The 23,084-nt window shown below is 43.9% G+C and overlaps 1 protein-coding gene across 1 annotated transcript in view; it reads left to right on the top strand.

Annotated features, from left to right (window-relative positions):
* Nucleotides 1-19,512, top strand: part of LOC134404414 (phospholipid-transporting ATPase VD-like) — a 43,625-nt gene extending 24,113 nt beyond the window's left edge. Inside the window, exons 13-22 of the mRNA XM_063135100.1 lie at nucleotides 1,185-1,311; nucleotides 2,404-2,588; nucleotides 5,899-6,187; nucleotides 8,188-8,264; nucleotides 9,323-9,448; nucleotides 10,754-10,954; nucleotides 13,043-13,123; nucleotides 13,392-13,496; nucleotides 16,108-16,295; nucleotides 19,386-19,512. Coding sequence (XP_062991170.1) covers nucleotides 1,185-1,311; nucleotides 2,404-2,588; nucleotides 5,899-6,187; nucleotides 8,188-8,264; nucleotides 9,323-9,448; nucleotides 10,754-10,954; nucleotides 13,043-13,123; nucleotides 13,392-13,496; nucleotides 16,108-16,295; nucleotides 19,386-19,512 — 1,506 coding nt within the window. The remainder of the gene's footprint in view (nucleotides 1-1,184; nucleotides 1,312-2,403; nucleotides 2,589-5,898; nucleotides 6,188-8,187; nucleotides 8,265-9,322; nucleotides 9,449-10,753; nucleotides 10,955-13,042; nucleotides 13,124-13,391; nucleotides 13,497-16,107; nucleotides 16,296-19,385) is intronic.
* The last annotated feature ends 3,572 nt before the right edge of the window (nucleotides 19,513-23,084 follow it).

The raw sequence follows: 23,084 nt of genomic DNA, 5'->3' as shown, positions 1-23,084 counted from the left end.
GCCATACAGCTACCGACAGATTTTCCCCAAGAGAATGCATCTCTTGACAGAAAAAAGGTTCCCCCTCCCTGGCTTATAATATCCTTGAGGGTGGAGGGATTTAGGATCAGGTGGGTGCATCTAGAGAGGTTAGAAATGTTTCCACCTCATGCTACGTGGAAAAAACTTCCAGAGAGAAGAAGGGGGCGAAATGAGACTTTTTTCTCTTTCTCACTTTCCATAAACTTCCACTCTAGCTAAATAGCAATAAAGTGTTCCACGTTTGTAGCATCCACCACTGAATCTGAGTCCTTTAGCCCTGTATAACACAGCATGGCAAGATATTCAGGAGGATGGGAAAGGAAAAATGCTGTCCTTTCCAACTCTGAGGCTTCTCCTCCTCTAACTCCTCTGAACATGAGGGGGCTGTCTATATGTGGGCGAGAGCCTCATGGTGGCTGTAGATCTGCACTGCATCAGTTATATGATGCAGGCACAGCTTTGCAGCCACCATGAAGCTTTCCCACAAAGCTGTACATTGAAAAAGTTGGGGACTTACCCTGACTTTTACAATGGGAGCAAGACCAGTTTGGCTCTTCTACTGTCTGGCATCGCCCTAGGGCCAATCTGTGGGGGCAGTCCCTGGTGGAAGATGACCAGCAATTGGTCGCTTTCCGCCACCAAGAGGGCAGAGGGTGGCTCTGGTACCCAGGTGGCCACTTGATTATCCGATGCCACCACAGGAGAGGAAACCATGGGGTTTCTGAGGGAGGAGGCACCAACTCAGCGCCGTGAAGACACCCCTTAGAATGCTCCTCTTCCAAGCTGACTAGAGCCCCCAACAGGTGCTCTTCCTCCTTTTAGAGGCAGACAGGAGGCTACACTACACCCCTTTGTGGTGGCTCCCCACATGTTTCCTATTATTTTTGATGGGTTCCACTTGGGGACTTATGGTGACATGAGACATTGACCTTCCTATATAGTCAGTTGTTCTCTAGCTCCCTTGATTTTGGAGAAACATGAAATAATATGAATCCTGACCAGTTATGAATTGCAAGCATTTTTTAAAAAAACCACAAATCAGTATTTTGATTCAATCATATATTGATGGATCGATTACTTCAGTGATGGGAACTCGTTTGTGGTTTTTAAATGTTTTCTATATGCATTATTTTGGCCATTGTGTATTTTTGCTGATTTTGCAGGTGTTGAGCAGTGAGGAATACCAAGAGTGGCTGAAAGGCCATTATTTAGCAGAAAGCAGTATTGAAAACAGGGAACAGATGCTCCTTGAGTCTGCAATGAGGCTTGAGAACGATTTAACGTTACTTGGTGAGCTGGGCGGAAAACTGTTCTTTACTAAACACTGAAAAATATAGGTGCAAATTAAAACATTTTTTGATGGAAAGGGAAGGATATTATTATTTTAACAAACAGTATACAACTTAACTAGCTTTCAGAACTAGCTTTTAGAACCCTTCCTGCTACATTTTGGACAATAATGGGGAACGGCAGAGAGGCTGGTGAACCATTTCTGTATCCCTTTATTTAAAGTGTCCTCGTAAAACTAGCTGAAAACCCAGAGCTACACATCCCAGTTAATTGGACCTATTAATGGCGGAGGAGGGGTGGGGCCTGGACAAAGTGCAAAGATCTGGACTGAGAGGCCTGGAGGTCTTCATTACACCTGCAGGCCAGAGGATCCCCACCTCTGATATATTTGATTTTGTATATTTTTGCAGGAGCTGTGAATTTGTTTGAAAAACTATTCCATTTATTTCTCAAATCAAGCAAAGGTGACACTAAAGGCATTTTCAGACACCATAGGCACGGCCTAGTTCCTTATGATGTTTTTGGTTTTTCTCAAACTCTTCTAGGAATGCTCTCAGACATAACTTTTGGGGTTCAGCAGGTCTGCAGGGTTGGGAAATGGTATAGAGGCTGATTCCTAATCTTTATTAAAAACAAAACAAAAACCTTTCATTAGGGCAGGGGTGGGAAACATGCAGCTCCTGCAGCCCCGCAGTGTGACCCCTGCAATTCCCAAAGTTCAGAAAGACCCCTCAAAAGTCTAAAAAAACCCCTCTCTTTTTGCAAAAGAAGGGCTGCCAGGAGAAGCAAATGCTTTCCCTTTAGGGCACTTTATTGCATCTCTGGGTGCTATTTTGGTTTTATTTATTTATTTATTTATTTATATTTCCTTTTTTCAGCACCCATGGGGAAGGGGAGGTCAATTTTGACATCCCAACTGAGAAATGCTTGAAGCTCAAATATCAACAAATTTTGGATAGGAGGAACCTGGCATTTCTCACTTCCCTTACTGCCAATCTGCTGGATAGTTTCTACATTAATTTGCATGGAAAAAAGAAAAGGGGGGAAAAGAAATCTTATTGCTTGCCATAATCAACCTGCTTGTTGTCATAGGGGCCACTGGAATTGAAGACCGCTTGCAAGATGGTGTCCCGGAAAGCATAGAGGCACTCCGAAAAGCAGGGATTAACATCTGGATGCTGACAGGTGATAAGCGTGAGACAGCCATCAATATAGCCTGTTCCTGTAAATTACTGGACCCAGTTGACGAAGTCTTCACCCTCATAGCTGATACTCTGGTGCGTGGAACATTTCTTTTTCCACAGCAGAATTTTACTGAGAGAAAAGTGTATGATTGAAAGGCTGAAGGTCATAGACTTGGCCACGGCTAGGTTATGGTCCTCTTTGTACCAGGAAATGCCGAGAACAAACATATCCACACTGGGTCACTTCCAGTGGCTTCGGTGTAATTCATTTTGTACCCTCCATGTCCCACCCCATTGCAGCTGTCCCATTTCTTGTCGACTTAAGCCTCCACATTGGGCTGTTCAGTTGTGGGGCAGATTATGTGTTCCCTTTGCTTAAACCCCCCCCCCCCCCCACACACACCAGCTCTGATTTTTTGTAGGATAAACTTTGTAAATTAATATTTTGCACATTACATAAATAAAATGGCTAATGAATGTGGCAACTAGTGTAACACAGAGGCCAAGACTGTGAGCTGGGAAGTTCTTACTTCAAATCTGGATCAACCATGAATATACTTCATAGCCTCATGCAAATGCCCTCACTACCTTTTCTGCAATACAGGGTCAATAATACATGCCTCCCTTGTGGTCAAGGTTACTCGCATAATTACATGAAGAGCTTCGAATTCTAAAAATGCTCTGACTCAGCATTCCCTAAGATGGTGCCCTCCAGATGTCTTGTTGGACTACAACTCCCATTATCCCCAGCCAGCATGTCCAGGGGGGGCACCTTGGTGGGGAAGAGTGCCTAGTCAAACTGTGGAATTAATAGTGATCCATACTTTATGATGTACACCAATTTGAAAGGCTTTAAAGGAGGGTAGAGATATTCCTAGCCAAAAATGCTATCAGTGGCTACCAGTCCTGATAGCTCTGTGCTACCTGCTGGGAGACTTGGGTGGGTGGCTGTTGTTGCCCTCATGTCCTGCTTGTGGGGTCCCCATCAACAGCTGGTTGGCCGCTCTGTGAAGAGAAAGCTGGACTAATTGGACCACTGTGTGAAAAGAATATTCTTAAGCGGCCCTGCCATAAACGTTGTTCCCAAAGGCCAACCTGCGTGGCAGTTAATTATCTAAATGTAGTCCACCTTTTCATTTCTCTCTCTGCCTTCGGTAAAAAGTTAACACACGTTCACATGTTGTTAAACTGCTAAGTTATTTCAGCCATGCAGAACTACAGAGGTTGGCTTTGAAAATTAGAACAGATGTAATTTTTGTTAGTTGCTCGTTGTAATGTCTTCCTGCAGCTCTTTTTGATATGCTAAGAATTGTCTCATTAAATGGCATTACATATGGCATTTCAGAAAATTAATCTACTTACATTTCCTAATGAAGCAAAATCTTAAAATGTTTTTCTGTTCTCTTAAAATATACAGTAAAGGAAATTGTGTTAAAAGCAGGAGCCAGCTGCTTCTAATCATAGCCGTAGCTGTTCAAGGTTGTTTTAGAAAACGGGGTGAAAATTTATTTATTTATTTATTTATTTATTGCATTTCTATACCACCCAATAGCCGGAGCTCTCTGGGCGGTTCACAAAAATTAAAACCTCACAAAAATTAAAATATATGTGGGTTTTTTCCCCCTTTTAAAAAGGATTCAAAAAATATTATAAGATCGTAGGAACAGTTATTTTGCAGGTCAGAAATCCAGCTGTTTGTTTACCCAGATAACTCACTTGAAGCTTGATGAATGAGTGAAGTGACACACAAAAATCAGCTAAAATGTGTAATGTTTCTTTTAAGTGTACTAAAAAAAAAAAAAAAAAGGAAGGCAATAGTATGAATAATGTAATGTTTACAGAATGCCCAAAGCACACTACTACACAATATACATACAGTGATAGATAGTGATCACTAACCTTATTTATTCACAACTGCATGGTCATCAATGGCAAACTGCTAGTTGCCTAACAAAACCATGCATGAAATTTACTCATGAGACAATCATCTTTTTACAATAAACACATATACCACATTCACAGTTTGTAGATACAATACAGTGCTGGTAATGGCATCAGTGTAGTACTGTTTATACATATATTTATAATACAAAATTATGTTTATTATTTTCTTGTTGTTATCAGCATTATATTTCCATAGCACGGTTTTAATTAGAATTTTTGAAAACCGGTCTAGCCATCAGCATCTGTCCCATCTCACAAAGCCCTCCCTCAGCAGTCTGATCTTGGTTCCGTAAGAAGGCCCGGGCCGCAGCTGCTGCTGCACCTGCATCCTCCTGGTGAGGTGTGTGAAGGTGCCAACAGCTGGGTTTTATATCCACTTCACCTGTGAGGCACTGTTGCACAAATAGTTCCTGTTCTTCTGTGCATTCATCCAGTATTCATCCAGTTGGGGCCCACTGACACATCCGGTATGTGTCAGTGGGCCCCAACAGTTGTCAGTGCACTTCAGTACTGCTATAAAGCGGTAGTGTGCCTCCTGCCTTTTATATACCGCTTCCATTCCGCATTCATAGTGCAATATCCTGCTTGGTGTAGATTAGGCGTTTGTGTGTGCCTCATTCAGTAAGCATTTTCCACAGCCCCTGCCCATATGACAGCTGGTTTGGAGGTCATGATAAACCATGGTTTATTATTACAGGAATGAGCCACAGTTAGCCTTGGGCTCCTGTGCTGCCCTCTTCTCCTCCTCTCTAGTACAGCTGTGAGAAGGCGATTAGAAGCTTTCCCTTCCATTTTGGATTACCACAGCTTGTCATTTACTCTGAACTTGAACCCTATGGTTAATCTTGACTATAGTTAGTTTGAAACCATACCAACTCATGAAGCTGGCTTCTTTCCAAGAAACCTCCTCAAATTTAACCACAATTTAGTGTTTGGACATAATGCTAAATTGTGGTTAGCACCAAAAAAAAAAAGAAGAAGAAGAAGGAAAACAAAAGCTTTCAATCTCCTCATCAAAGCCACACAAACAGAAGAGGTGCAGAAGGGGTATTGTGATTGTATTGTGATGTCCAAATTGAACGTCAATGATGTTGACTTTTCTTCTTATAGCCTCATCAACCTTTTCTAAAGCATTATTTTCCTGTTGAAAGTTAAAAGTGCCATATCAGTCTGTTAAACACACACAACATTACACTATGCTCTGTATCTAAGATCCCACTCCAGGTTATGGAATGATCTCCCCAACAAGGGCCGCCTGCTGCCAGTGGTATGTTTTTGTGGTTTAAAGAAATTGTATAACGTTTTTAATAAACTGCCCAAAGAGCTTTGGCTAAATGTTTACCTGACAAACTACAACATTCATCTAGATGTGGCTTCAAAAGTGATGTTTTAATGTACACTTGCAAGAAACTGAACCAAGACAAAACCGTCATCTCACCACCTTCCTTTTTCCAACCAGGATGCCTGTGGAAAGATGCTGGAGAGCATTTTAGAAGACATCAAGACAAATGCTCCTTCCAAGGACAGGCAAAGCACTGCGTCCCAAACCACCGTTCCCCAGTTCAGCTCTGCACTCGTCATCGATGGGCCAACCTTAGCATTTGCCTTGCATCCGAGTCTACAGAGTAAGTTCCTGCAGCTCACCAAAAGTGTCCGGGCTGTCATCTGCTGCAGAGCGACGCCACTGCAGAAGGGCCAGCTGGTGAAGCTGGTACGGAAGGAGCTGAAAGTGATGACACTCGCCATAGGTGAGTTGCTTTTCTCTTTGAACAGGGTGGCACATATGCTATATTCAATAAGTAAAGGGGAGCAATGTCTCAGGATGCTGTATATAAATTCATTGTTTGAGGTGCTTCGGTCTCTTCCTTTGAGTTACATCTTTCTGTTCAACAGCTGGTCTGATCCAGCATAGCTCCTCTTATGTTCTTTTATTCTTATGGTCTCCCTTTTTCTTGTTCATCTTGGATGCTTACCTGCCTTGCACCCTCATATATGCTATATTCCCTTTGCATTTCCTTTGAAGTATGTTCTTTGTTTGTTTTTCCTTCCAAAAAGTATTGACATAAATCAGGATGCTACAGCAGGTTAAAGGTGTAATACCTGGGTTCCCAACCAGGACTTGGTTGATGCAAATCCTTGCTGCTCCATAGAGTAAGTGACAGAAAGAGAGAGTATACTCTAGGATGCTAGTACTTTGACTTGCAAATCAGGCACTCCTATCTGCCAGGCATTGCTACTCAAGAGTGGAGTTTCCCTGTTCCACTTAAGTGGGCAGGGGACCTTCCTTTACTTCAAGATGATTCCAGAATTCTTATCAGAATAACAATGGCCACATTCTCATGGCATGTTAAACCATTGATTAGTGCGCTCAACATGCACAAGCCACAGCAAGCAATGGACTCATTCAATTCCCCCTCCTCTGCTCCTCTCCTACACATGAAAGGAAGACTTCAGACACTTCTGCTCTTAGTTAACCACAGTTTGCCATATTCTATGGACATTGGCTTTGAAATTATGGGCCTGTTTGAAATTAACCATAGTTAGTGTTGACCACAGTTTGTGGCTCCTGAAGACGTGGCAAAGAAAATTAGCCCAAAGTAAAACCTTCTGAACTCTTCCTCCTGGTCCAACGCTCACTGTAGCTTGTTCCTGTCAGGAGGAGCTGTGGCTTATTGCGACTTCCAAACATGGCCAATCTTAGGTGACTTCACAGGCAATGTGGAATCACCGCAATAGGAATTGTGAATTCGTCACGCTTTCTCTGCCCAAGTTCCTCTCTAGTTTAAATGCAAAGAACGAGGGTGGGTTTGCATGCATATCCAGGCCACAGTTACACAGGACTGGGAGAAGGGTGAAAAGCAGAAGCTTACCTCATTTGCATTCCCACATAATGCAGCTATGAAAGCAAGTCTTAGGCAGATGATGACCTTTTAGTACAATATGCTTGAAGAGAGTTCTGTGTTGAGTGAAATGATTGACATTATGATCCTGCGCACGCTTACTCAGAGGTAAGTATTACTGAGTTCAATTGGACTCTCTCTGAAGGGAACAACAACAACACATTCTTCTTTTGACATATGAAACAAAAGTAGTGAGGAGGGATTTTGAGCAGAGAAGTGTGGGGAGGAAGAGGGCCGAGAGCTTAACCCTTTCCCACGCCCACTTTCCTGACCCTCCCCTGTGCAGCTTTTTGGCCTGTGTACTGCAGAACAGCAGTCTTTCGGTGCTTTAAAACAGAGATGTGCAAATTAACAACATTTGAGTCATCAGGTGATCTCCACCTTGAAGTGTATTCCGACTTGTATCCAGATCAAACTGTAAGATTTTTTTTCTTTTTTCATCAAAATATGTGCATATTTTTGTGCACATTTCCCCAAGTGTAAGCATCCATTGTGTGCCTTTCTTAAAATGTACACATTTTCTCACATTGATTCAAATATATGCATTTTTCATGGACACTTTAACAAATGTACACATTTTTGAATGCGTTTTGTTGTTGTTGTGCAAATCAAATCAAGAGTTTGGAAATCTACAAGCTCTGACCATAGATTGCATTTAGCTCTTCGTTCAGGTCAGGGAGCAAATTGAGTGAATCTAGTAAAAAAAAAAACCTGAATACTCTCTCCTCTTCTCAGCATTCTCTGTTCAACCCTGCCCCCACCCCCAAGTCCATGTACAAAGTCTGTACAAAGCAATAGTCCCCCAGGCCAATTCCATGGCAAGACTGTTCTTTTCCCTCTCTTGGAAGGTGACGGTGCCAACGATGTTAGTATGATTCAAGTTGCTGATGTTGGAATTGGAATCGCTGGCCAAGAAGGCATGCAGGTAGGATGGCTTGATAGATCCACACATGAAAGCAGCGTTGCCCGTAGATCTACTGGCAGGCCTGCTAGTCACATAATATGTTGTCAGTGGGATCAAAGGTTGAATACTGAATACTTTGGAATTTGTATATCCTATCCTGTATCAATATTGGAAAGACAAATACCATGATATTTTAAAACTGTAGTGGAGGAAAGAACAGGATATAATGGTCCTTAGAACCATCTCTTCACAGGTTCTAGAGCTATTTTCCTCATCTGTGAGGCATTGAAATGTATCTTGGCAATAAATCAGAAGGACAGCAATAGATGGATTAGTGTTCTGTAAATAAATAATAGGGAACTAATAAATGATATAATTAACAAATAGGGGGAATGAAAGAAACAAGGAGAAACTCCGGCAGAGCTGGGATGGACAACTGGTTTGAGAAGAAGGCTGAGGGGTAGAAGTAGATTAAAAAGAAGAAGGGTTAAAAAATGAAGCACTGAGGCGGAACTTTATTTTGGACTGGCAACATGAGACAAGATCAAGATGTACAAATTTATGCAGGATAGATAGGAAAAGAGTAGATATGGAGAAGTTTCTCTCTCTCATAATACTAGAACTTGGGGTCGTCCTACAAAGCTTGATGGTTGGAGATTCAGGATAGATAAAAAGTGTCCTTCATACACGGCATAGTTTATGGGAATTACTACCACAAGATGTAGTGATGACCACCAAGGTGGATAGCTTGAAAAAGATTGCTTTATATTACCTCCCATATTGGTCAGTATGCCTCTTTATACCAGTTGCTGGGAACATGAGCAGGAGGGAGCTTTCCATAAGCACCTGGTTGCCACTGTGTGAAGAGAATGCTGCACTAGATTTCCCCATGGTTTGATCCAACATGGCTCTTGTGTTTTTATGTTCTCATGTGCAGTTGTCATCAGTGGGTCAGTGGATGAGGGGGGAGAAGAAGCAAGTGGTAGGCAATCCATTAGTCAATGCAAGTCCATGAAAGACTTCATTCTCTAGCTATCTTCTTGGTTGCTGTATTTTACTTCCTTTGTGTTTGCTTTCAGGCTGTGTTGGCAAGCGATTTTGCCATTTCTCAGTTCAAACACCTCAGCAAGCTGCTGTTTGTCCATGGCCACTGGTGCTACACCCGACTGGCTAATATGATCCTTTACTTTTTCTACAAGAATTTGGTATGTAGCTACCCATGAATGCCATAATGCTTTTGACAGTGTGGGAGAACAGTTTCTTCATGCTTAGAAATATGTCTAGGATGCTAGTAGTTTCTGTGTTCAGACTCTGGTAGCAAATATTGAGTCTGCCCATCTGCCTTGGGTTAAGGATCAGTGCTTCCGAGGCATTTACAGTCTATTAAGTATGGACTGGGCCAAAAAGCTATCTCTCAGCATTAATGAGACATTGCGACAGGTTGGCTCTGTATTGAAACTTGCAAATTATCAAAGGGATCTTTTCATGTAGTACCTGAAACAGACTGGACTTGCCAGCTGTGGTGATGCCCTTGAACTGTTGGGCTTTCTTCTCTGCGCAGTAAGCACTTCAGCATGTTACAAGCCTGGGATGGAGATGACCACTCCCCATTTAGTAATTCCTCAAAAACATGTCTGTTCATAGCTCTAATCACAGGGAGAGCTGATTGTCTGTAACCTCTGGCAATGGAAATGAGGTGAGCATTACTGCATTCTGGTAGCCCTGGGACTCCAGCATGGTGCCAGTCTTGGTGCCGTCCAGGCTCCCTGCACCTCCTGACTTTCCTTTTATTTCTCAAGATTATTTAATTATTATATTATAATGGGGATGCTGGCATGCTGCAAAGCCAAGTGCTGTGTGCAGCTCTGCCTTTGAGGTTCAATAGAGGGTAAGGGAAGTAGGGTAGCTCGGAGCCCACCTCGACCTTGTACTTAGGTTCTGGGGCAAGTTACTTTTCTTTTCGTCTCACCATATTCCTTCTGGGAAATGTGTGTTTTGTGACCAGCCATGCCCGTTATGGCAGCCATTTTATGAATGAACAAGCCCCTGTGGCAGCCATTTTGTGAGGGCACCCATGACATGTCTCACGTACCCACTGTCCCAAAAACATTGAAGACCCATGAATTTGAAATTCCAGGAAAGCAGGGCCAGTGTAAGACTCCTCTTACAAGTGCCTGGAGGCTACAGTGGTTTAAGCTATCATGTTTTTAATTGACTGCGCTACAAGGTTAACTTTTGTCTCTCTGCTGTTATTCAGCTGGGCTTCCATGACTTTTCCAAACAATCTTAGGAGTTTGATGCTGAGAAATATTCAAAATCGTTACTATTCAGACTATTTCCAGAGCTTTGGGGGTGTGGGCTTGACAGGTTTGAAGCACCAGCATGCTACACTCCTGTAGGCTACTGTAAGGATCATTTGACTTCCTATTCAAACACACACCACCACCACCAAGATGACTGGCTTCCATTTATGAATTCTAACCTGTAATTCCTGTGTGTCCTCATAACAGGCATACGTAGGCCTCCTGTTCTGGTTCCAGTTCTTCTGTGGATTTTCAGGAACCCCCATGAGTGATTACTGGAGTTTGATTTTCTTCAACCTTCTGTACACTTCAGTACCACCAATCATTTATGGGGTGTTAGACAAGGATGTCTCGGCACAAACACTTTTAAGGAGGCCAGAACTTTACAAAGCTGGACAAAGAAATGAGGTATTTCTTAGCTTGGCAAAAGTGCTTGAAAGTTGAAATGTCTCCTATGCTCTTGGTGACACAGTCCTTGCCAGTTGAACCTGAATTCTAACATGCATTCCTTGTTATTAAATAATCTGATGGGGATAGATAGATAGATAGATAGATAGATAGACAGACAGACAGACAGACAGACAGACAGACAGACGAAAGGCATCATTCTTCTGCACAAATGTCAGTGTCATTAGAAGGGCAGCATAGATTACAAAGGAAGTGAGGCAGTTGGCTACTAGGAGGAGGGCTTTCTCCGCTGTGGCACCCCGGTTGTGGAATGAGCTCCCCAGAGAGGTCCGCCTGGCGCCTACACTGTACTCCTTTTGACGCCAGCTGAAGACCTTTTTATTCTTTCAGTATTTTAACACTTAATTTTAACTTAAATTTAAATTTTACTGTTTTAACTCTGTATTTTAATTTTATATCAATTTTGCTGCGTGGTTTTTATCCTGGTTGTGCTTTTTATAATGTTTTTTGTATTTGTGCTTTTAACCTGTTGGTTGTTTTATTGTGGTTTTAATTTTTGTGAACCACCTAGAGAGCTTCAGCTATTGGATGGGATAACAATGTAATAAATAAATAAATAAATAATATTTGAGACAGTCATTTGATGGATCGTTTGATGTTCTCACTGGCTATCTCACTGACTGTTATTGCTTTTCTGTACCATTTTGAGGGAATCCTCAGCAAAAATGTGTCCCTCTCATTCTGTACTGTGTGCTAGAGAGAAATGCTGTAGAGGTCAGCCTGAAATTCTCTATCTAGGAGGGCCTCTGGGCTAGGAAAATAAGAATACCAAAGAGAGAAAACTGAAGTGAAACAATTTGTCCAAAGTGGCTCAGGAGACCAGTTTTAGAAGTGTGAATGGGTCTGTTTGTGCAACATAGATCACAAAATCTCTCTGCACTCCCAGCATAGGGTCCCTATGTAGATCTCACAAGAGGTTCTAGATGCATCTACTTAAAACTTTTGATCATGAGCATCATGGTGAGACTGGTTCCTTCAAAATGAAGATGTCTCTTTCTGATTCTGGTTTTGCAGCTTAAAAGTTGCATTTAAACACTAACAAATCTTGGTACAATAAGTCGGTTTGCATTCTCTCATTTCAATATCCCATAATGCAGCTTGGCATGGAGCAGATTGGCTCACTCAGATTCTCACTGAAGACTGAGATTTGAGGCTCCTTCACAAGGCACTTATGTAGCACAATCAAGATTGGTTACTCTCTGAAGTTTGTGGGTCCTCCAGTGCCTCTCCTGCCATTTTTTAGATTTATTCCTAATGGTTTAACTCACCAAAAATGCAGAATCAAATATTCACTACCATCAAAGGGCTGGTGTATTTGGGGGATAGCGCAATATTGCTACAATGTCACAGCAGCATCTGCTGGCTGTATAATTGGAACATATGGAACTCCCCACAAAGGAAACAGCCCCAAACAGGTGGAGGAACGGGGAAGTAAAAAATAGCCAAAGGCAAGGGTGGAACCAAGTAATCTTCAACAATAATATTAGTAAAAGTTTTAATAAAGTGCCAGGTGCCTACACGTTTTGAACGCGGTTGCGTTCTTCCTCAGGGCTTTATAACGTTTGTGAAGTTGTCTCCAGAAGCTGCTAGAAGCTGCAGACAAGTTCACGAACGTTATAAAGCCCTGAGGAAGAACGGAACCACGTTCGAAACACGTAGGCACCTGGCACTTTAATAAAACTTTTACTAATATTATTGTTGAAGATTATTTGGTTCCACCCTTGCCTTTGGCTATTTTTTACTCCCCCACGGGGTTTTCCTTGCTTTCGCACTTGGAGGAATGGGGAAGACATATGTATTGTGCCCATTGTAATCCCAGAAAGACTACTTAGGAAGCACATGTGGTTCATTACTTTAATGTAGAGAAGACCTGAGACTTGGACGGGGATGCTCTCCATGGCTGCCAAGTACCCCTCTTGACAGCTCACTAGGGAGAGATTCAGGTATCTGAGCAGGCAGATAATTCAAACTTACTAGAATCTGTAATGGCCAAAGCTAAGATGTATTTCTCCTGTGTTTCCTTTTCAGCCGTACATGAGATCTGCCTTTGCAGGGAACTTAGCAGATGCTCTTTATCAAAGCTTGGTTTGCTTTCTTATCCCTTACTTTGTAAGTATTAAGAGCTTCCCCCCCTCTTGCCACTGTCTCTGTTCTTTTACCTTGATTTAAAAACAAGGTGAAGCCATTTCCCCCTCTTGATTTGTATGTTTAAGCTTCCTCCAAATTCACAAGAAGAATCATTAACATTTTGTATATGAAAAACCAACCAGTAGCCTAACAGGCCTATGTGTTATTTCCACATCCTCCTTTATGGTCTTTATTGGGAAGATAGGCATGGAATACATAAATAATAGTTTCAATGATTGTTCCTTTGCAGACCTTCCTTCACTCTGACATTCACATATACTCCTTTGGGAGTGTAATGAACACTTCCATGTTCTTTGTAATACTACTACACCTCATCATTGAAAGTAAAACTTTGGTGAGTAATTTATTTATTGTTCTACAGCTGAATTCACAAATTATTCTTAAACAGGGCTGAGTCACCATTTATCACCTCACAGGCCATGTGCCTACAGAACTTTGAGCCAGGATTTCCCAGCATCGCAAGCTGTGTGCTGTTCCCTCCTGCTTGGCTCCTCTCCCTGGCACAAGCAGCTAAAGCAGAGGTGCAGGACCAAAGGCCTGGGTTCCCAATCCAGCCTGCCTGGGATCTCAATCCCCCCCTCACCGGGTTACCCAGATGGCCACGCCCCTTCCCCCCAAACACTGGTTGTTCAGGTGTTTCTCAGCTTCTATAATGCCTCTATTTGAAATGCCTCTCCTAAGACTTGGTCACTGGCAGGAAGAGTTTTAAGCTAAAATATATTGGTATTTTGGCCCCCTGCCTGTTTTGTCCCACCCAGAACTGGTATGTGGGCCCCGAGAGCTGCTCCAAAATGAAATTTGGGCTAAAAATGTTTCCTCACCCTGAGCTGAAAAAACAAATTATTCCTAATTTGCCAAATCGAGAATGGTTTATGATGGCATGAAACTGGAAGAATCTGGTGAAAGGGACCAATCTTTAACAAAATGTGTTCCTGTATTTACTGTATATACATAACTAATAGCTCACAAAGCTGTCTCTCCCCCCCCCCCCACACACACCTCCTGCTTCTTTACGCTGGAAGAGGCACAATGCATCAGAAGCAAACCAAACTCCTCCAGGGACACCAAGCCCAGCCAGACTTCCTGAAATGGGTCAGATCTGTAGTGTTGAAGGATGTTGAGGGAATGTTATCTGGGTTGAACCAAGGTGCAAGTCACTCCTAGTCAGTCTCTGCTTAAAGGAGAAAGGGCATTAACACAAGAGCCACTCTCATGGCAGCTCCAGGTAGAAGCACTGCAAAAGGAGCCATTGTGCATTATCTCATGGCTCCCCCAGGTAGAGCTACCCATAGATGTGGCTATGCCTCCTCCCACTTTGAGTATAACCTAGAAGGGAAACAGGCCCATACATCCCGTACAGATGGTGCTCCCCAAAACGATGGTGCTCTTCTACCATTTTGGGACAGATTTGCTCTTGGAGGGGGCAAAGGGAGGATGAGGAGCAGCATTCACTGCTTATCCCTGGCTGGATCAGAGGCTCTTGAGGCCTCCTCTCCATAGGAGAATGGGAGAATTATCAGAAGAAGAAGTGAATCAAGGGCCCAGTAGGACAGCTCACTCGCTTTACCAGGAGGCCCATGAGATGCTCAGAACCGCTGATGTCTCAAAGCAAAACACCTAACATGAATAGTCCACACAGTGGGAGGCTCGCTCAGCAGAACAGCCATCAGGGAATTGAATCAGGCTCTGCTTGGGCATACATTCCATTAGCCACCAGATGCTGCAGGACTACATTGATGGACCTGTTTGAAACACCAGAAACACCCATTTCCAACCATTCATGAGATGGACAAAGACTGCAGGTGCAATTGGATCAAACAGACCAGTGGAGCATTAGCCAGGGAAAGACGCATGTTGAGTTCTGCCACACTGCTTCATGCAAAATGAAAGAGAAGAGCCATGAGTTCCACTTGAAGATGCCCCACAATGGACTGGAGATGAGAAAAAGCACTTTGTTTTTACCTGTCCAAGACGTCAGGCTCTCATAGGTCGGAAGTGTTGTCTCTCTTCAAGAACAAAGGATTCTGCTGTGAGGGACTTCCAGTTTCCCAGCCTCTTTCTGATTGCCACAATTCTCTAAAATGGTTGACTGCAGTAGCCTGGTGCACACACTAGGAAAAGTTCATTTTGGGGGAGTGGGCAATTGTTAGACCACCTACCTTCCACAGTGTAGAGCATCCTCCCCCAACCTGATGCCCTTGGAATGTATTGGACTGCAGCCACCATCTTTCCAAGCCAGCATGGAATTGTCCTCTGACACCTGGGAATGATGGGAGTTGTAGTCTAACACATCTAAAAGGTTCCAGGTAGGGGAAGGCTGATGGAGGCATTCCTAGTTCCATAAACATCATGGAGCAGAAATTCAAATGTGTACAACCTACCCTGCTATTCTAAACGCTCCGTCCTTATGAATGGCTCCCTTTTCACTGTTAAGCTCCATCAAACATCACTTTGATTCATTAAGTGTGACATCCCTCATTGTGTTTCTCTCGCTATTCTCAGTTGTTCCTCACTTGATGGATTGAGATGACTGGAGACACCGGATAGCTCCATGTCTTGCACCTTTATTATATTGCACCTTTCCTGAGTCAGGAGAGATTTTCCCTTCCAGCCTTTGTTCACAGGATGAAGCCCAGGCACCCATAGCTACTTGAAGAAGCAAAGGGGTAGTAACACTGGGCTTCCCCATGGGAGGAGTTTAGAGACAACTGATTCCCCAGATAGGTGTGAACAGTGAGTTTTTAAACAATTGCTAAGTAGCACTTCTCCCCTTGGGAACGTTGAGAAGCGTGGGGACAATACTTGTTTGGCACGAAGTGTGTGTGTGTCTGTCTGTGTGTGTTTCTGACTGTTTATGCCCATAGCTCTGCCTTTCAGTTCTTCAGAATGGAAGCAAATTTGATCTCAAGAGTTTGTTCTTCTGTGGTTGTTTGAATTTATTTCAGAACTGGATACACCGGTCTGTTATAGCTGGTAGTGGCGTACTCTTCTTCGGCATTAATGGGACTCTTGGAGCTGTCTGTGTCCTCTGCAATCCACCAGCCAATCCATACTGGGTTTTGCAGAGACATCTGTCTAATCCAGTGTTTTATCTGATCTGCATCATCACAACTGTCGTGGCTCTTCTCCCAAGGTATTTCATTGCTTCAGATCCAAACATGTTGGGGGAGATTTCCTTCTTCATATTAAGTCTATCTCTTACTGAGGTTGTTAAACTTTGACTGGCCTATATCACTTCAGGCTGCAGGTGGGGAATCGTATGATTGGGGGCTCTTACACACCAGGATCAATTCCTCCACGTAGAAAGCTACGTGTCGGGAAGAAGCAGCCTGGCCTAGCCTAGCCTATGGAGAAAATGGACAGGGAGAAGGTTTTCTCCCGCTTCCATGATACTAGAACTGGAGCAATCCTATGAAGCTGAATGGTGAAAGAGTCATCACTGATAGGGTAGAATCCAAGGCCAGATTTACCCCTTGTGTCAGATCATTATGAATGTAGAATAAAAAGCAGGAAATAACACTGCGAAAGCGGTATATGGAATGTGTCCTGTGCCCCAACAGTTATCAGTGCACTTCAATACCTCTATAAAGCAGTAGTGTAGGTTTAGCCCTGCACTTGGATTATTCTGACACTAATGACGATGCACTAGTGGAAACCATTACTGGTGCAAGACCTCCCATTGCCACCATTATCCTCCTCTCTTCCCCCAGTCTTGGGCAGCCATGGCATGGTTGTCCCTCAGTGCCTAGCTCTGAGGAGTCCTTCCTCAGAGCGAGGCGTTGGCAGGGAGGTGACCTTGGAGACTGCCTGTGCTGAAGTAGCACAGGAGATCTCCAAGGCCATCTTTCCCAGAAGACCTTGCTCTGTGAAAACACCCCTCAGAGCAAGTCATGTTCACAAGGAAGGATCTCTGGAGAACTATGCTAGGTGCTCTCCAGCCACAGCAGGAGAATAGCCAGCAGGACTCTCCAGAGTGCTACGCTCTGGATTCTGTTGGTGTACTGCTTGCCCCACTACTCAACAGTCTCCCTTCCTGAGCTAGCTGAGGTGGCCTCAGGAACTGTGCTGGAAGCTTCTTATGACTTCTTATGTTGGGAGGTGTCAATATACACACTGAGGTCACGTTGTAGGAAGTGGTTCAGGACTTCATGGTTACCAGGGGTCTGTCTTTGTCCCAATTAATATTTGGCCCCACTCATTCGGCAGGGCACCCTTTATATCTGGTCTTTTGCACAGGATGGGGTTAGGGTCTGGATCTGGGTATTGTCATGTTTCTGCCATTTCATTTATCACTGCCTAATGACTCGTGGAGTCTCTGAGTCTATGCAGGAGCAGGGAGGTGAGAAAGAAGGACTAAGGAGACTGATGGAACTGGATAGCTTTCTGATGGCTCTTTGGGATTTTCCTGTCACCTCAGCAGGTGATCCTGTCAAATCCCTGGTGAATCCCTAGAATGAAGAATTGGCCCAGCTGGTTAACATGATTGTTCTTACATGTCCTGTCCCACAGAGTGGAGCCAAATGAGCCTCCTAGTTTTCCCGGAAATTGTGGCCGATGAAATGAGTGAGACATTGCGTAGAATGGTGTTTGTGGACAACTCAGGTGTGAGGCCGACCACTTGTGTGTTGGACCCTTGCCCTTGCTAACTTAGGGAGAGTGGCTGAGTGGGAAAGGGTAATGGTGAATTCCTCTTAATGGCAAGGTATGTTTCCATCCTGCCTAAATGAGATAGTGGAAAGGCCTTTGCTTAAAAACAAATCCCTCATTCAGATTATAAAATTCCATTCTTGGACAAGGTGCTGCAGCATGTGGTGGCTTCTCAGCTCCAGGGATTCCTGGATGATCTAGATCTAGATCAGTCTGGCTTCAGGCCTAGCTATAGAACAGAGACTGCTTTGGTCACCTTGGTGGATGATCTGTGTCTGGAACTGGAGAGGAGGAGTGTGTTCCTGTTAGTTCTGCTGGATCTCTTGGCAGCTTTCAATACCATGAAGTATGGTATCCTTCTGGGGCTGGGAGGCACCGTTGTATTGTGGCTCCAGGTCTTCTTGGAGGGGCAATTTCAGAAGGTGGTTCTGGTGAGTCCTTGTTTGATGCTGGGCCACCAACGCATGCTGTTCCTCAGGGCTCTGAGGCCACCTTGTCAGAAGTGGTTCAGGACTTCATGACCTGCCTTGCTTAAGACTTCAAAATCCAAGGTCTATGTCAGGCGTTAGTGGCATTGTTAGAATTTTCTCTTGCTGGTTTTGTATTGCATTATATTTATATCCAGTTTTGCAGTGGTAAATTTTGAAGTGCAGGCTTTCATCATGACAGCCTCATAGCCAAGCCCCCAAGGAGAGCCCAAAGATGCAGGCAGCCCCTTGGTCCATGTCAGCAAAGCAATTCACCTCCACCAGGAGCAGGACATTTGTGAGGACAATGGGTCTTAATTGCCCATTCAAGTCCAAGGCACCCCAAAATACACTGTGTTACAGCAGGGAACAATATATGGCTGCTGGGGAAATTAATTTCCCCCTGGGTACTGTGAGAATTGCAGCTAAGCTCAGAGGGAACAGGGAATTTTGTGGCATGAGTGTGTGTGATGGACAACAACAGTGTTCCTGCTAACCCAAAAGTGCCATGGCTGCATCCCCACAAGCCCTGGTTCCACTATACCACTGCTGGTATCCCGCCCTTCCTCCAAGAAACTTGGAACAGTGCTTTATTCTTATGACAAGACTGTAAAGTAGAGGAGGGAGAGAGAGAGAGAGAGAGAGAGAGAGAGAGAGAGAGAGAGAGACTTGCTAAAGGCCACGCAAAGAACCGTATAGCTTGCTGGGATGTGACCATTGGCTTTCGTATGTCAAAGGCCAACGTGCTCTAGCCAGGATCTCAGTAGGTTGTTATCATCTTGAACTTTTTCAGTCTGAATGTGGTAAGAAAAATATATATAAATTCTTGACCATCCATAATCCCCAAACCATTATCTGGCACTCAGTTCTTCATTGGTATCAGCATGATAACGGTACTAGCATCATCGGGATGAAAGAGTTTTGGGTTGTGCTCTAACTCCTGTTTCTCAGTGGTGGAGGGAGACGAAGATCTTCATGGCCTCTGGGTGGTGTGGTGAGAGCCTGTTCTGTTCTCTTTCAGAATACTACTGTTTCACAAAAGGCCGCTTGCCCAAAACATATTTAAACCATGCCGACACAGCTTATTTGATTTTCCCTTTATATTGTAGGTTTATGTTCAGGGTGATCCAGTCCACCATATTTCCAAGTCCCCTGATGGAAGCCAGTCAACTTGAGGAAACAGCTCCTAAAGGAGGGAGGCGACTGCTGCACAGTCCAAAAACTGCCCCAATGTGAGGGGAAGAATTGATCACCAGGAGACTAATGCGAATTTTGCACCTACCAGTCAATTGAAGGCCACGTTTCAAAGTTCTGACACTGTGGAATCATTTCTTACTGCCATCAAAATTAAATCTAAGGATCTTCCTTTGCCAGCTGCTTGAATCTGGCCTTCAGCCAGTGTTTGGTTGTTAGCCAGGATTTACACATTATGTTTTGGTATTGCACGGACTCTGTTGACATCAAATCTGGGCCTCCAGACAAAGTTCATTGCATTGCATTCTATTTCCTCTTCATTTCCCCCCATCTTTTCTTCTTCTTTTTCCTATTCCTTGTTCTTTATTTATTTGTTTATTTATTTCTCTTCCCCCCCCCCTTCTACTTTTGTATATGTACTTTTGTATATCTATATATAATTTCCTGTTAGGTATGTACATATTTTTTTATTAAATGTAGGCTACATGTAATTACTGTATTAAATTTAATCATGTAAGCGTACATATCTTCACACATAAAATACCACCCATTTGTTCCTTTTTTCTGTTACTTTTTCTTGCTTGTAAGGTCTGCTTGCTTGTGTTCGCGGTTTGTGTGTTTAACATGTGGGAGGGACATAGCAGAGGACTGTGGCTCCACGTTGGCCCAAACAGCAGGCAAGAGCATTTATTTTATTTATTTATTTATTTATTTATTTATTTGGGTTTTTGTTTTCATTGTTGTTGTTAGTTGTTGTTTTTAGTTTTGGCACTATTTAGTTTAGGGCCCAGAAGAGGGCAAGTCGGCCTCCCGTCCTGTTCTAGCTCTGCACCCCTGGGCTAAATGATGACGTCAAAGGGCTGGTTCACACTTAAACCACAGGCTAAAGATGTATGTAAGTAGGCCAAACCTTTCCCATGGCTCCATAGTTCCTGGATAAATATTTTATTTATTTATTTATTTTATTACATTTTTATACCACCCAATAACCAAGCAGTTAGCAGCAAGTGCTGTGATCACGATGACACAGTGATATTGGACCAGGGTGGGGGTGGGGATGGTTATTCTTTAAATCACTCCTTGTTACATTAACTTAAACCTTAACTTTTGTTCAACCTTTGTGTTCAAGGACGTTCTTTCCAGTATGCCAGAAAAATGCACATTCTAACACATATAAGTAAAGTTAAATCAATTGTGAAATTCTACTTGTGTGTAAAAGAAACCATAAACAAGCTGGAAGTGTTTTTGGTTAATGTGATGAAATTATGCCACATCAATAAAATGACCCCAAAATTTTAAAAATAAATCTTCAAATATTCTGCTGAAACGTAGAGGAAAAGGCTTAGACTAATGCAATGGACATGGTGAACAAATGGAATACTTGGCTTCATTTGTGACTATGGTATGTTTAAAATAAGATTCCACGTGCCCTTATATAATGACCTAGGCCAGATCTACACCAAGCAGGATATAGCACTATGAAAGCCGTATGAAAGCAGTATATAAGAGGCAGGAGCCACATTACTGCTTTATAGAGGTATTGAAGTGCACTGACAACTGTTGGGGCCCTTTGACACATACCAGACACCGCTTTCATAGTGCGATATCCTACTTGGTGTGGCTCCTACCTATTATATACCGCTTTCATAGTGCGATATCCTGCTTGGCGTAGATATGGCCCTAGGCAGCCAGAGCAGGAAATGACAGATTCATTAAAGAACACTGAGAGCTTCATCACACCAGCGTTATACTGTGCATTCACTGTGAATTACATGCAAAGGACTCCGATGTTTTCTACTTTATGATCTGCTTTTACTGTGAAGTACTCCCATGCATCCTGCTTTGATTGTGCTCCTTCCCCAAAAGAAGTGACGTATTTTGGACCCCTTTAAGTGCGACTTTTTTTGTAGTTTTCTGAGCGGCCACCGGGGGCGCGGAAGGAGGGCAAGGAGCAAAGTCGCCGGGCCGCCTCCCTCAGCAACCCCCAAGCAGGGCTGCAGCTGGCGTTGGCGGCGTCCCCTCGCCGTCTTCCACTCGCCTGACTGCCTACCTCAGTGGCTCCCCCTCGCCCATGGCACCAGGCCGGGCTCCCACCTGCTCATGCTGCTGCTGCTTCCTCCTCTGCGGCAGCAGCAGCAGCAACAGCCCTTTGCTCACTCGCTCACTGTCATTTCCTCTCCACCTCCCCCAGGGGCGGATCCACACTAGTCTAATAACGTGGCTATAGTCCATTTCTAACGTTGCTATCTGTGTCGGTTTTGGTAATCACGGGGCGCACTATGGGGATCTAGCGTTACTTACGTTTTCCCTTTATGGCATTAATTCATTAAACCAGGGCACACTGTTTGTTCTTCCGCTGTAGCTGGTTTCTGCCTCCTCTGTGTTTAGGCGAGCTTCTCAGTTTGCTCCGCCCACTTCCTTTTTTCTTCCCTTCCTGTCCCCCTTTGTTAACTCATCGGCTCATGCTCGTAATTTGAATTGCCAGTGGCGGGAATTTTAGGGACTGAAAACTCTGTGATCTTCAATGATGGCTGCTGTATTCAACTATGCTAGGTTTCTGAATGTGGTTGCTTTTGTTTTGCAAAACAGCAGTTGGTTCCCCCACACCACCCGCCTGGATATGCCAGGAAAACGCTTCATTCCCACAATTGGGATTTGAAACTAAGTATGTTGGATGGCTTCCAAGCTGGGAAACCCATCTCAGTTTCTCAGCAGGTGTTATGAGACGCAAGCGTCTGCTTCTGTGACCCCCTCCATGAATGGTTGCTCGGGAATGCTGTAGATATGGTTGTATATATGGCACCAACCTGGGATTGGTAACATATGGATGGGGTTGTACATACGGTATCAGCACATCATTGAGACACAAACCAGCCTAACCCAGTTTTCTTACCCACCTCTCCGTTTGCATCAAGGCAGGGAACAACATTAGAGGAAAGGCGAATGTGGAGGGAAGAGGAAAAATGAATTTTTCAGCATGGCTGGTGGATTGCCCCTTCCCCCCCCCCTCTCTCTCAGGTCAGCCTGTGGGAGTGGCTGCTGGTGAAGAAGGTTGAGGGAGGGAGAGGCTTCATGCTAAACTCTAGTTTTGGAGTCATCTACAAATCCTTAGGCTCCAACCCCAGAGATGCACCAGTCGTGCAAGGGCTCTGGTATGGAGCTATCTATGATTACTAAGTTGCATTCCCTAGGGCCATTCTCCTCCCCTTAACATAAGAATGGTCCTGCTGGATCAGACCAAGAGTCCATCTAGCCCAGCACTCTGTTTACACAGTGGCCAACCAGCCATCGACCAGGGATGAACAAGCAGGACATGGTGCAACACCAACCTCCCACCCATGTTCCCCAGCAACTGGTGCACACAGGCTTACCACCTGGAATACTGGAGATAGCACACAACCATCAGGGTTAGTAGCCATGGATAGCCTTCGCCTCCAGGAATTGATCCAACCCGCCTTTGAAGCCATCCAGACTGGTGGCCATCACTACATCTTGTGGTAGTGAGTTCCATAGTTTAACTCTGCGCTCTTCCTTTTATTTGTCCTGGATCTCCCACCCATCCGTTTCATGGGATGACCCCCCCTTGGGTTCTAGTATTTTGAGAGAGGGAGAAA

The sequence above is a fragment of the Elgaria multicarinata genome, chromosome 10 (genome assembly GCF_023053635.1).
Source record: "Elgaria multicarinata webbii isolate HBS135686 ecotype San Diego chromosome 10, rElgMul1.1.pri, whole genome shotgun sequence".
NCBI lineage: Eukaryota > Metazoa > Chordata > Lepidosauria > Squamata > Anguidae > Elgaria > Elgaria multicarinata.
This window is presented reverse-complemented; position numbering and strand designations above follow the sequence as displayed.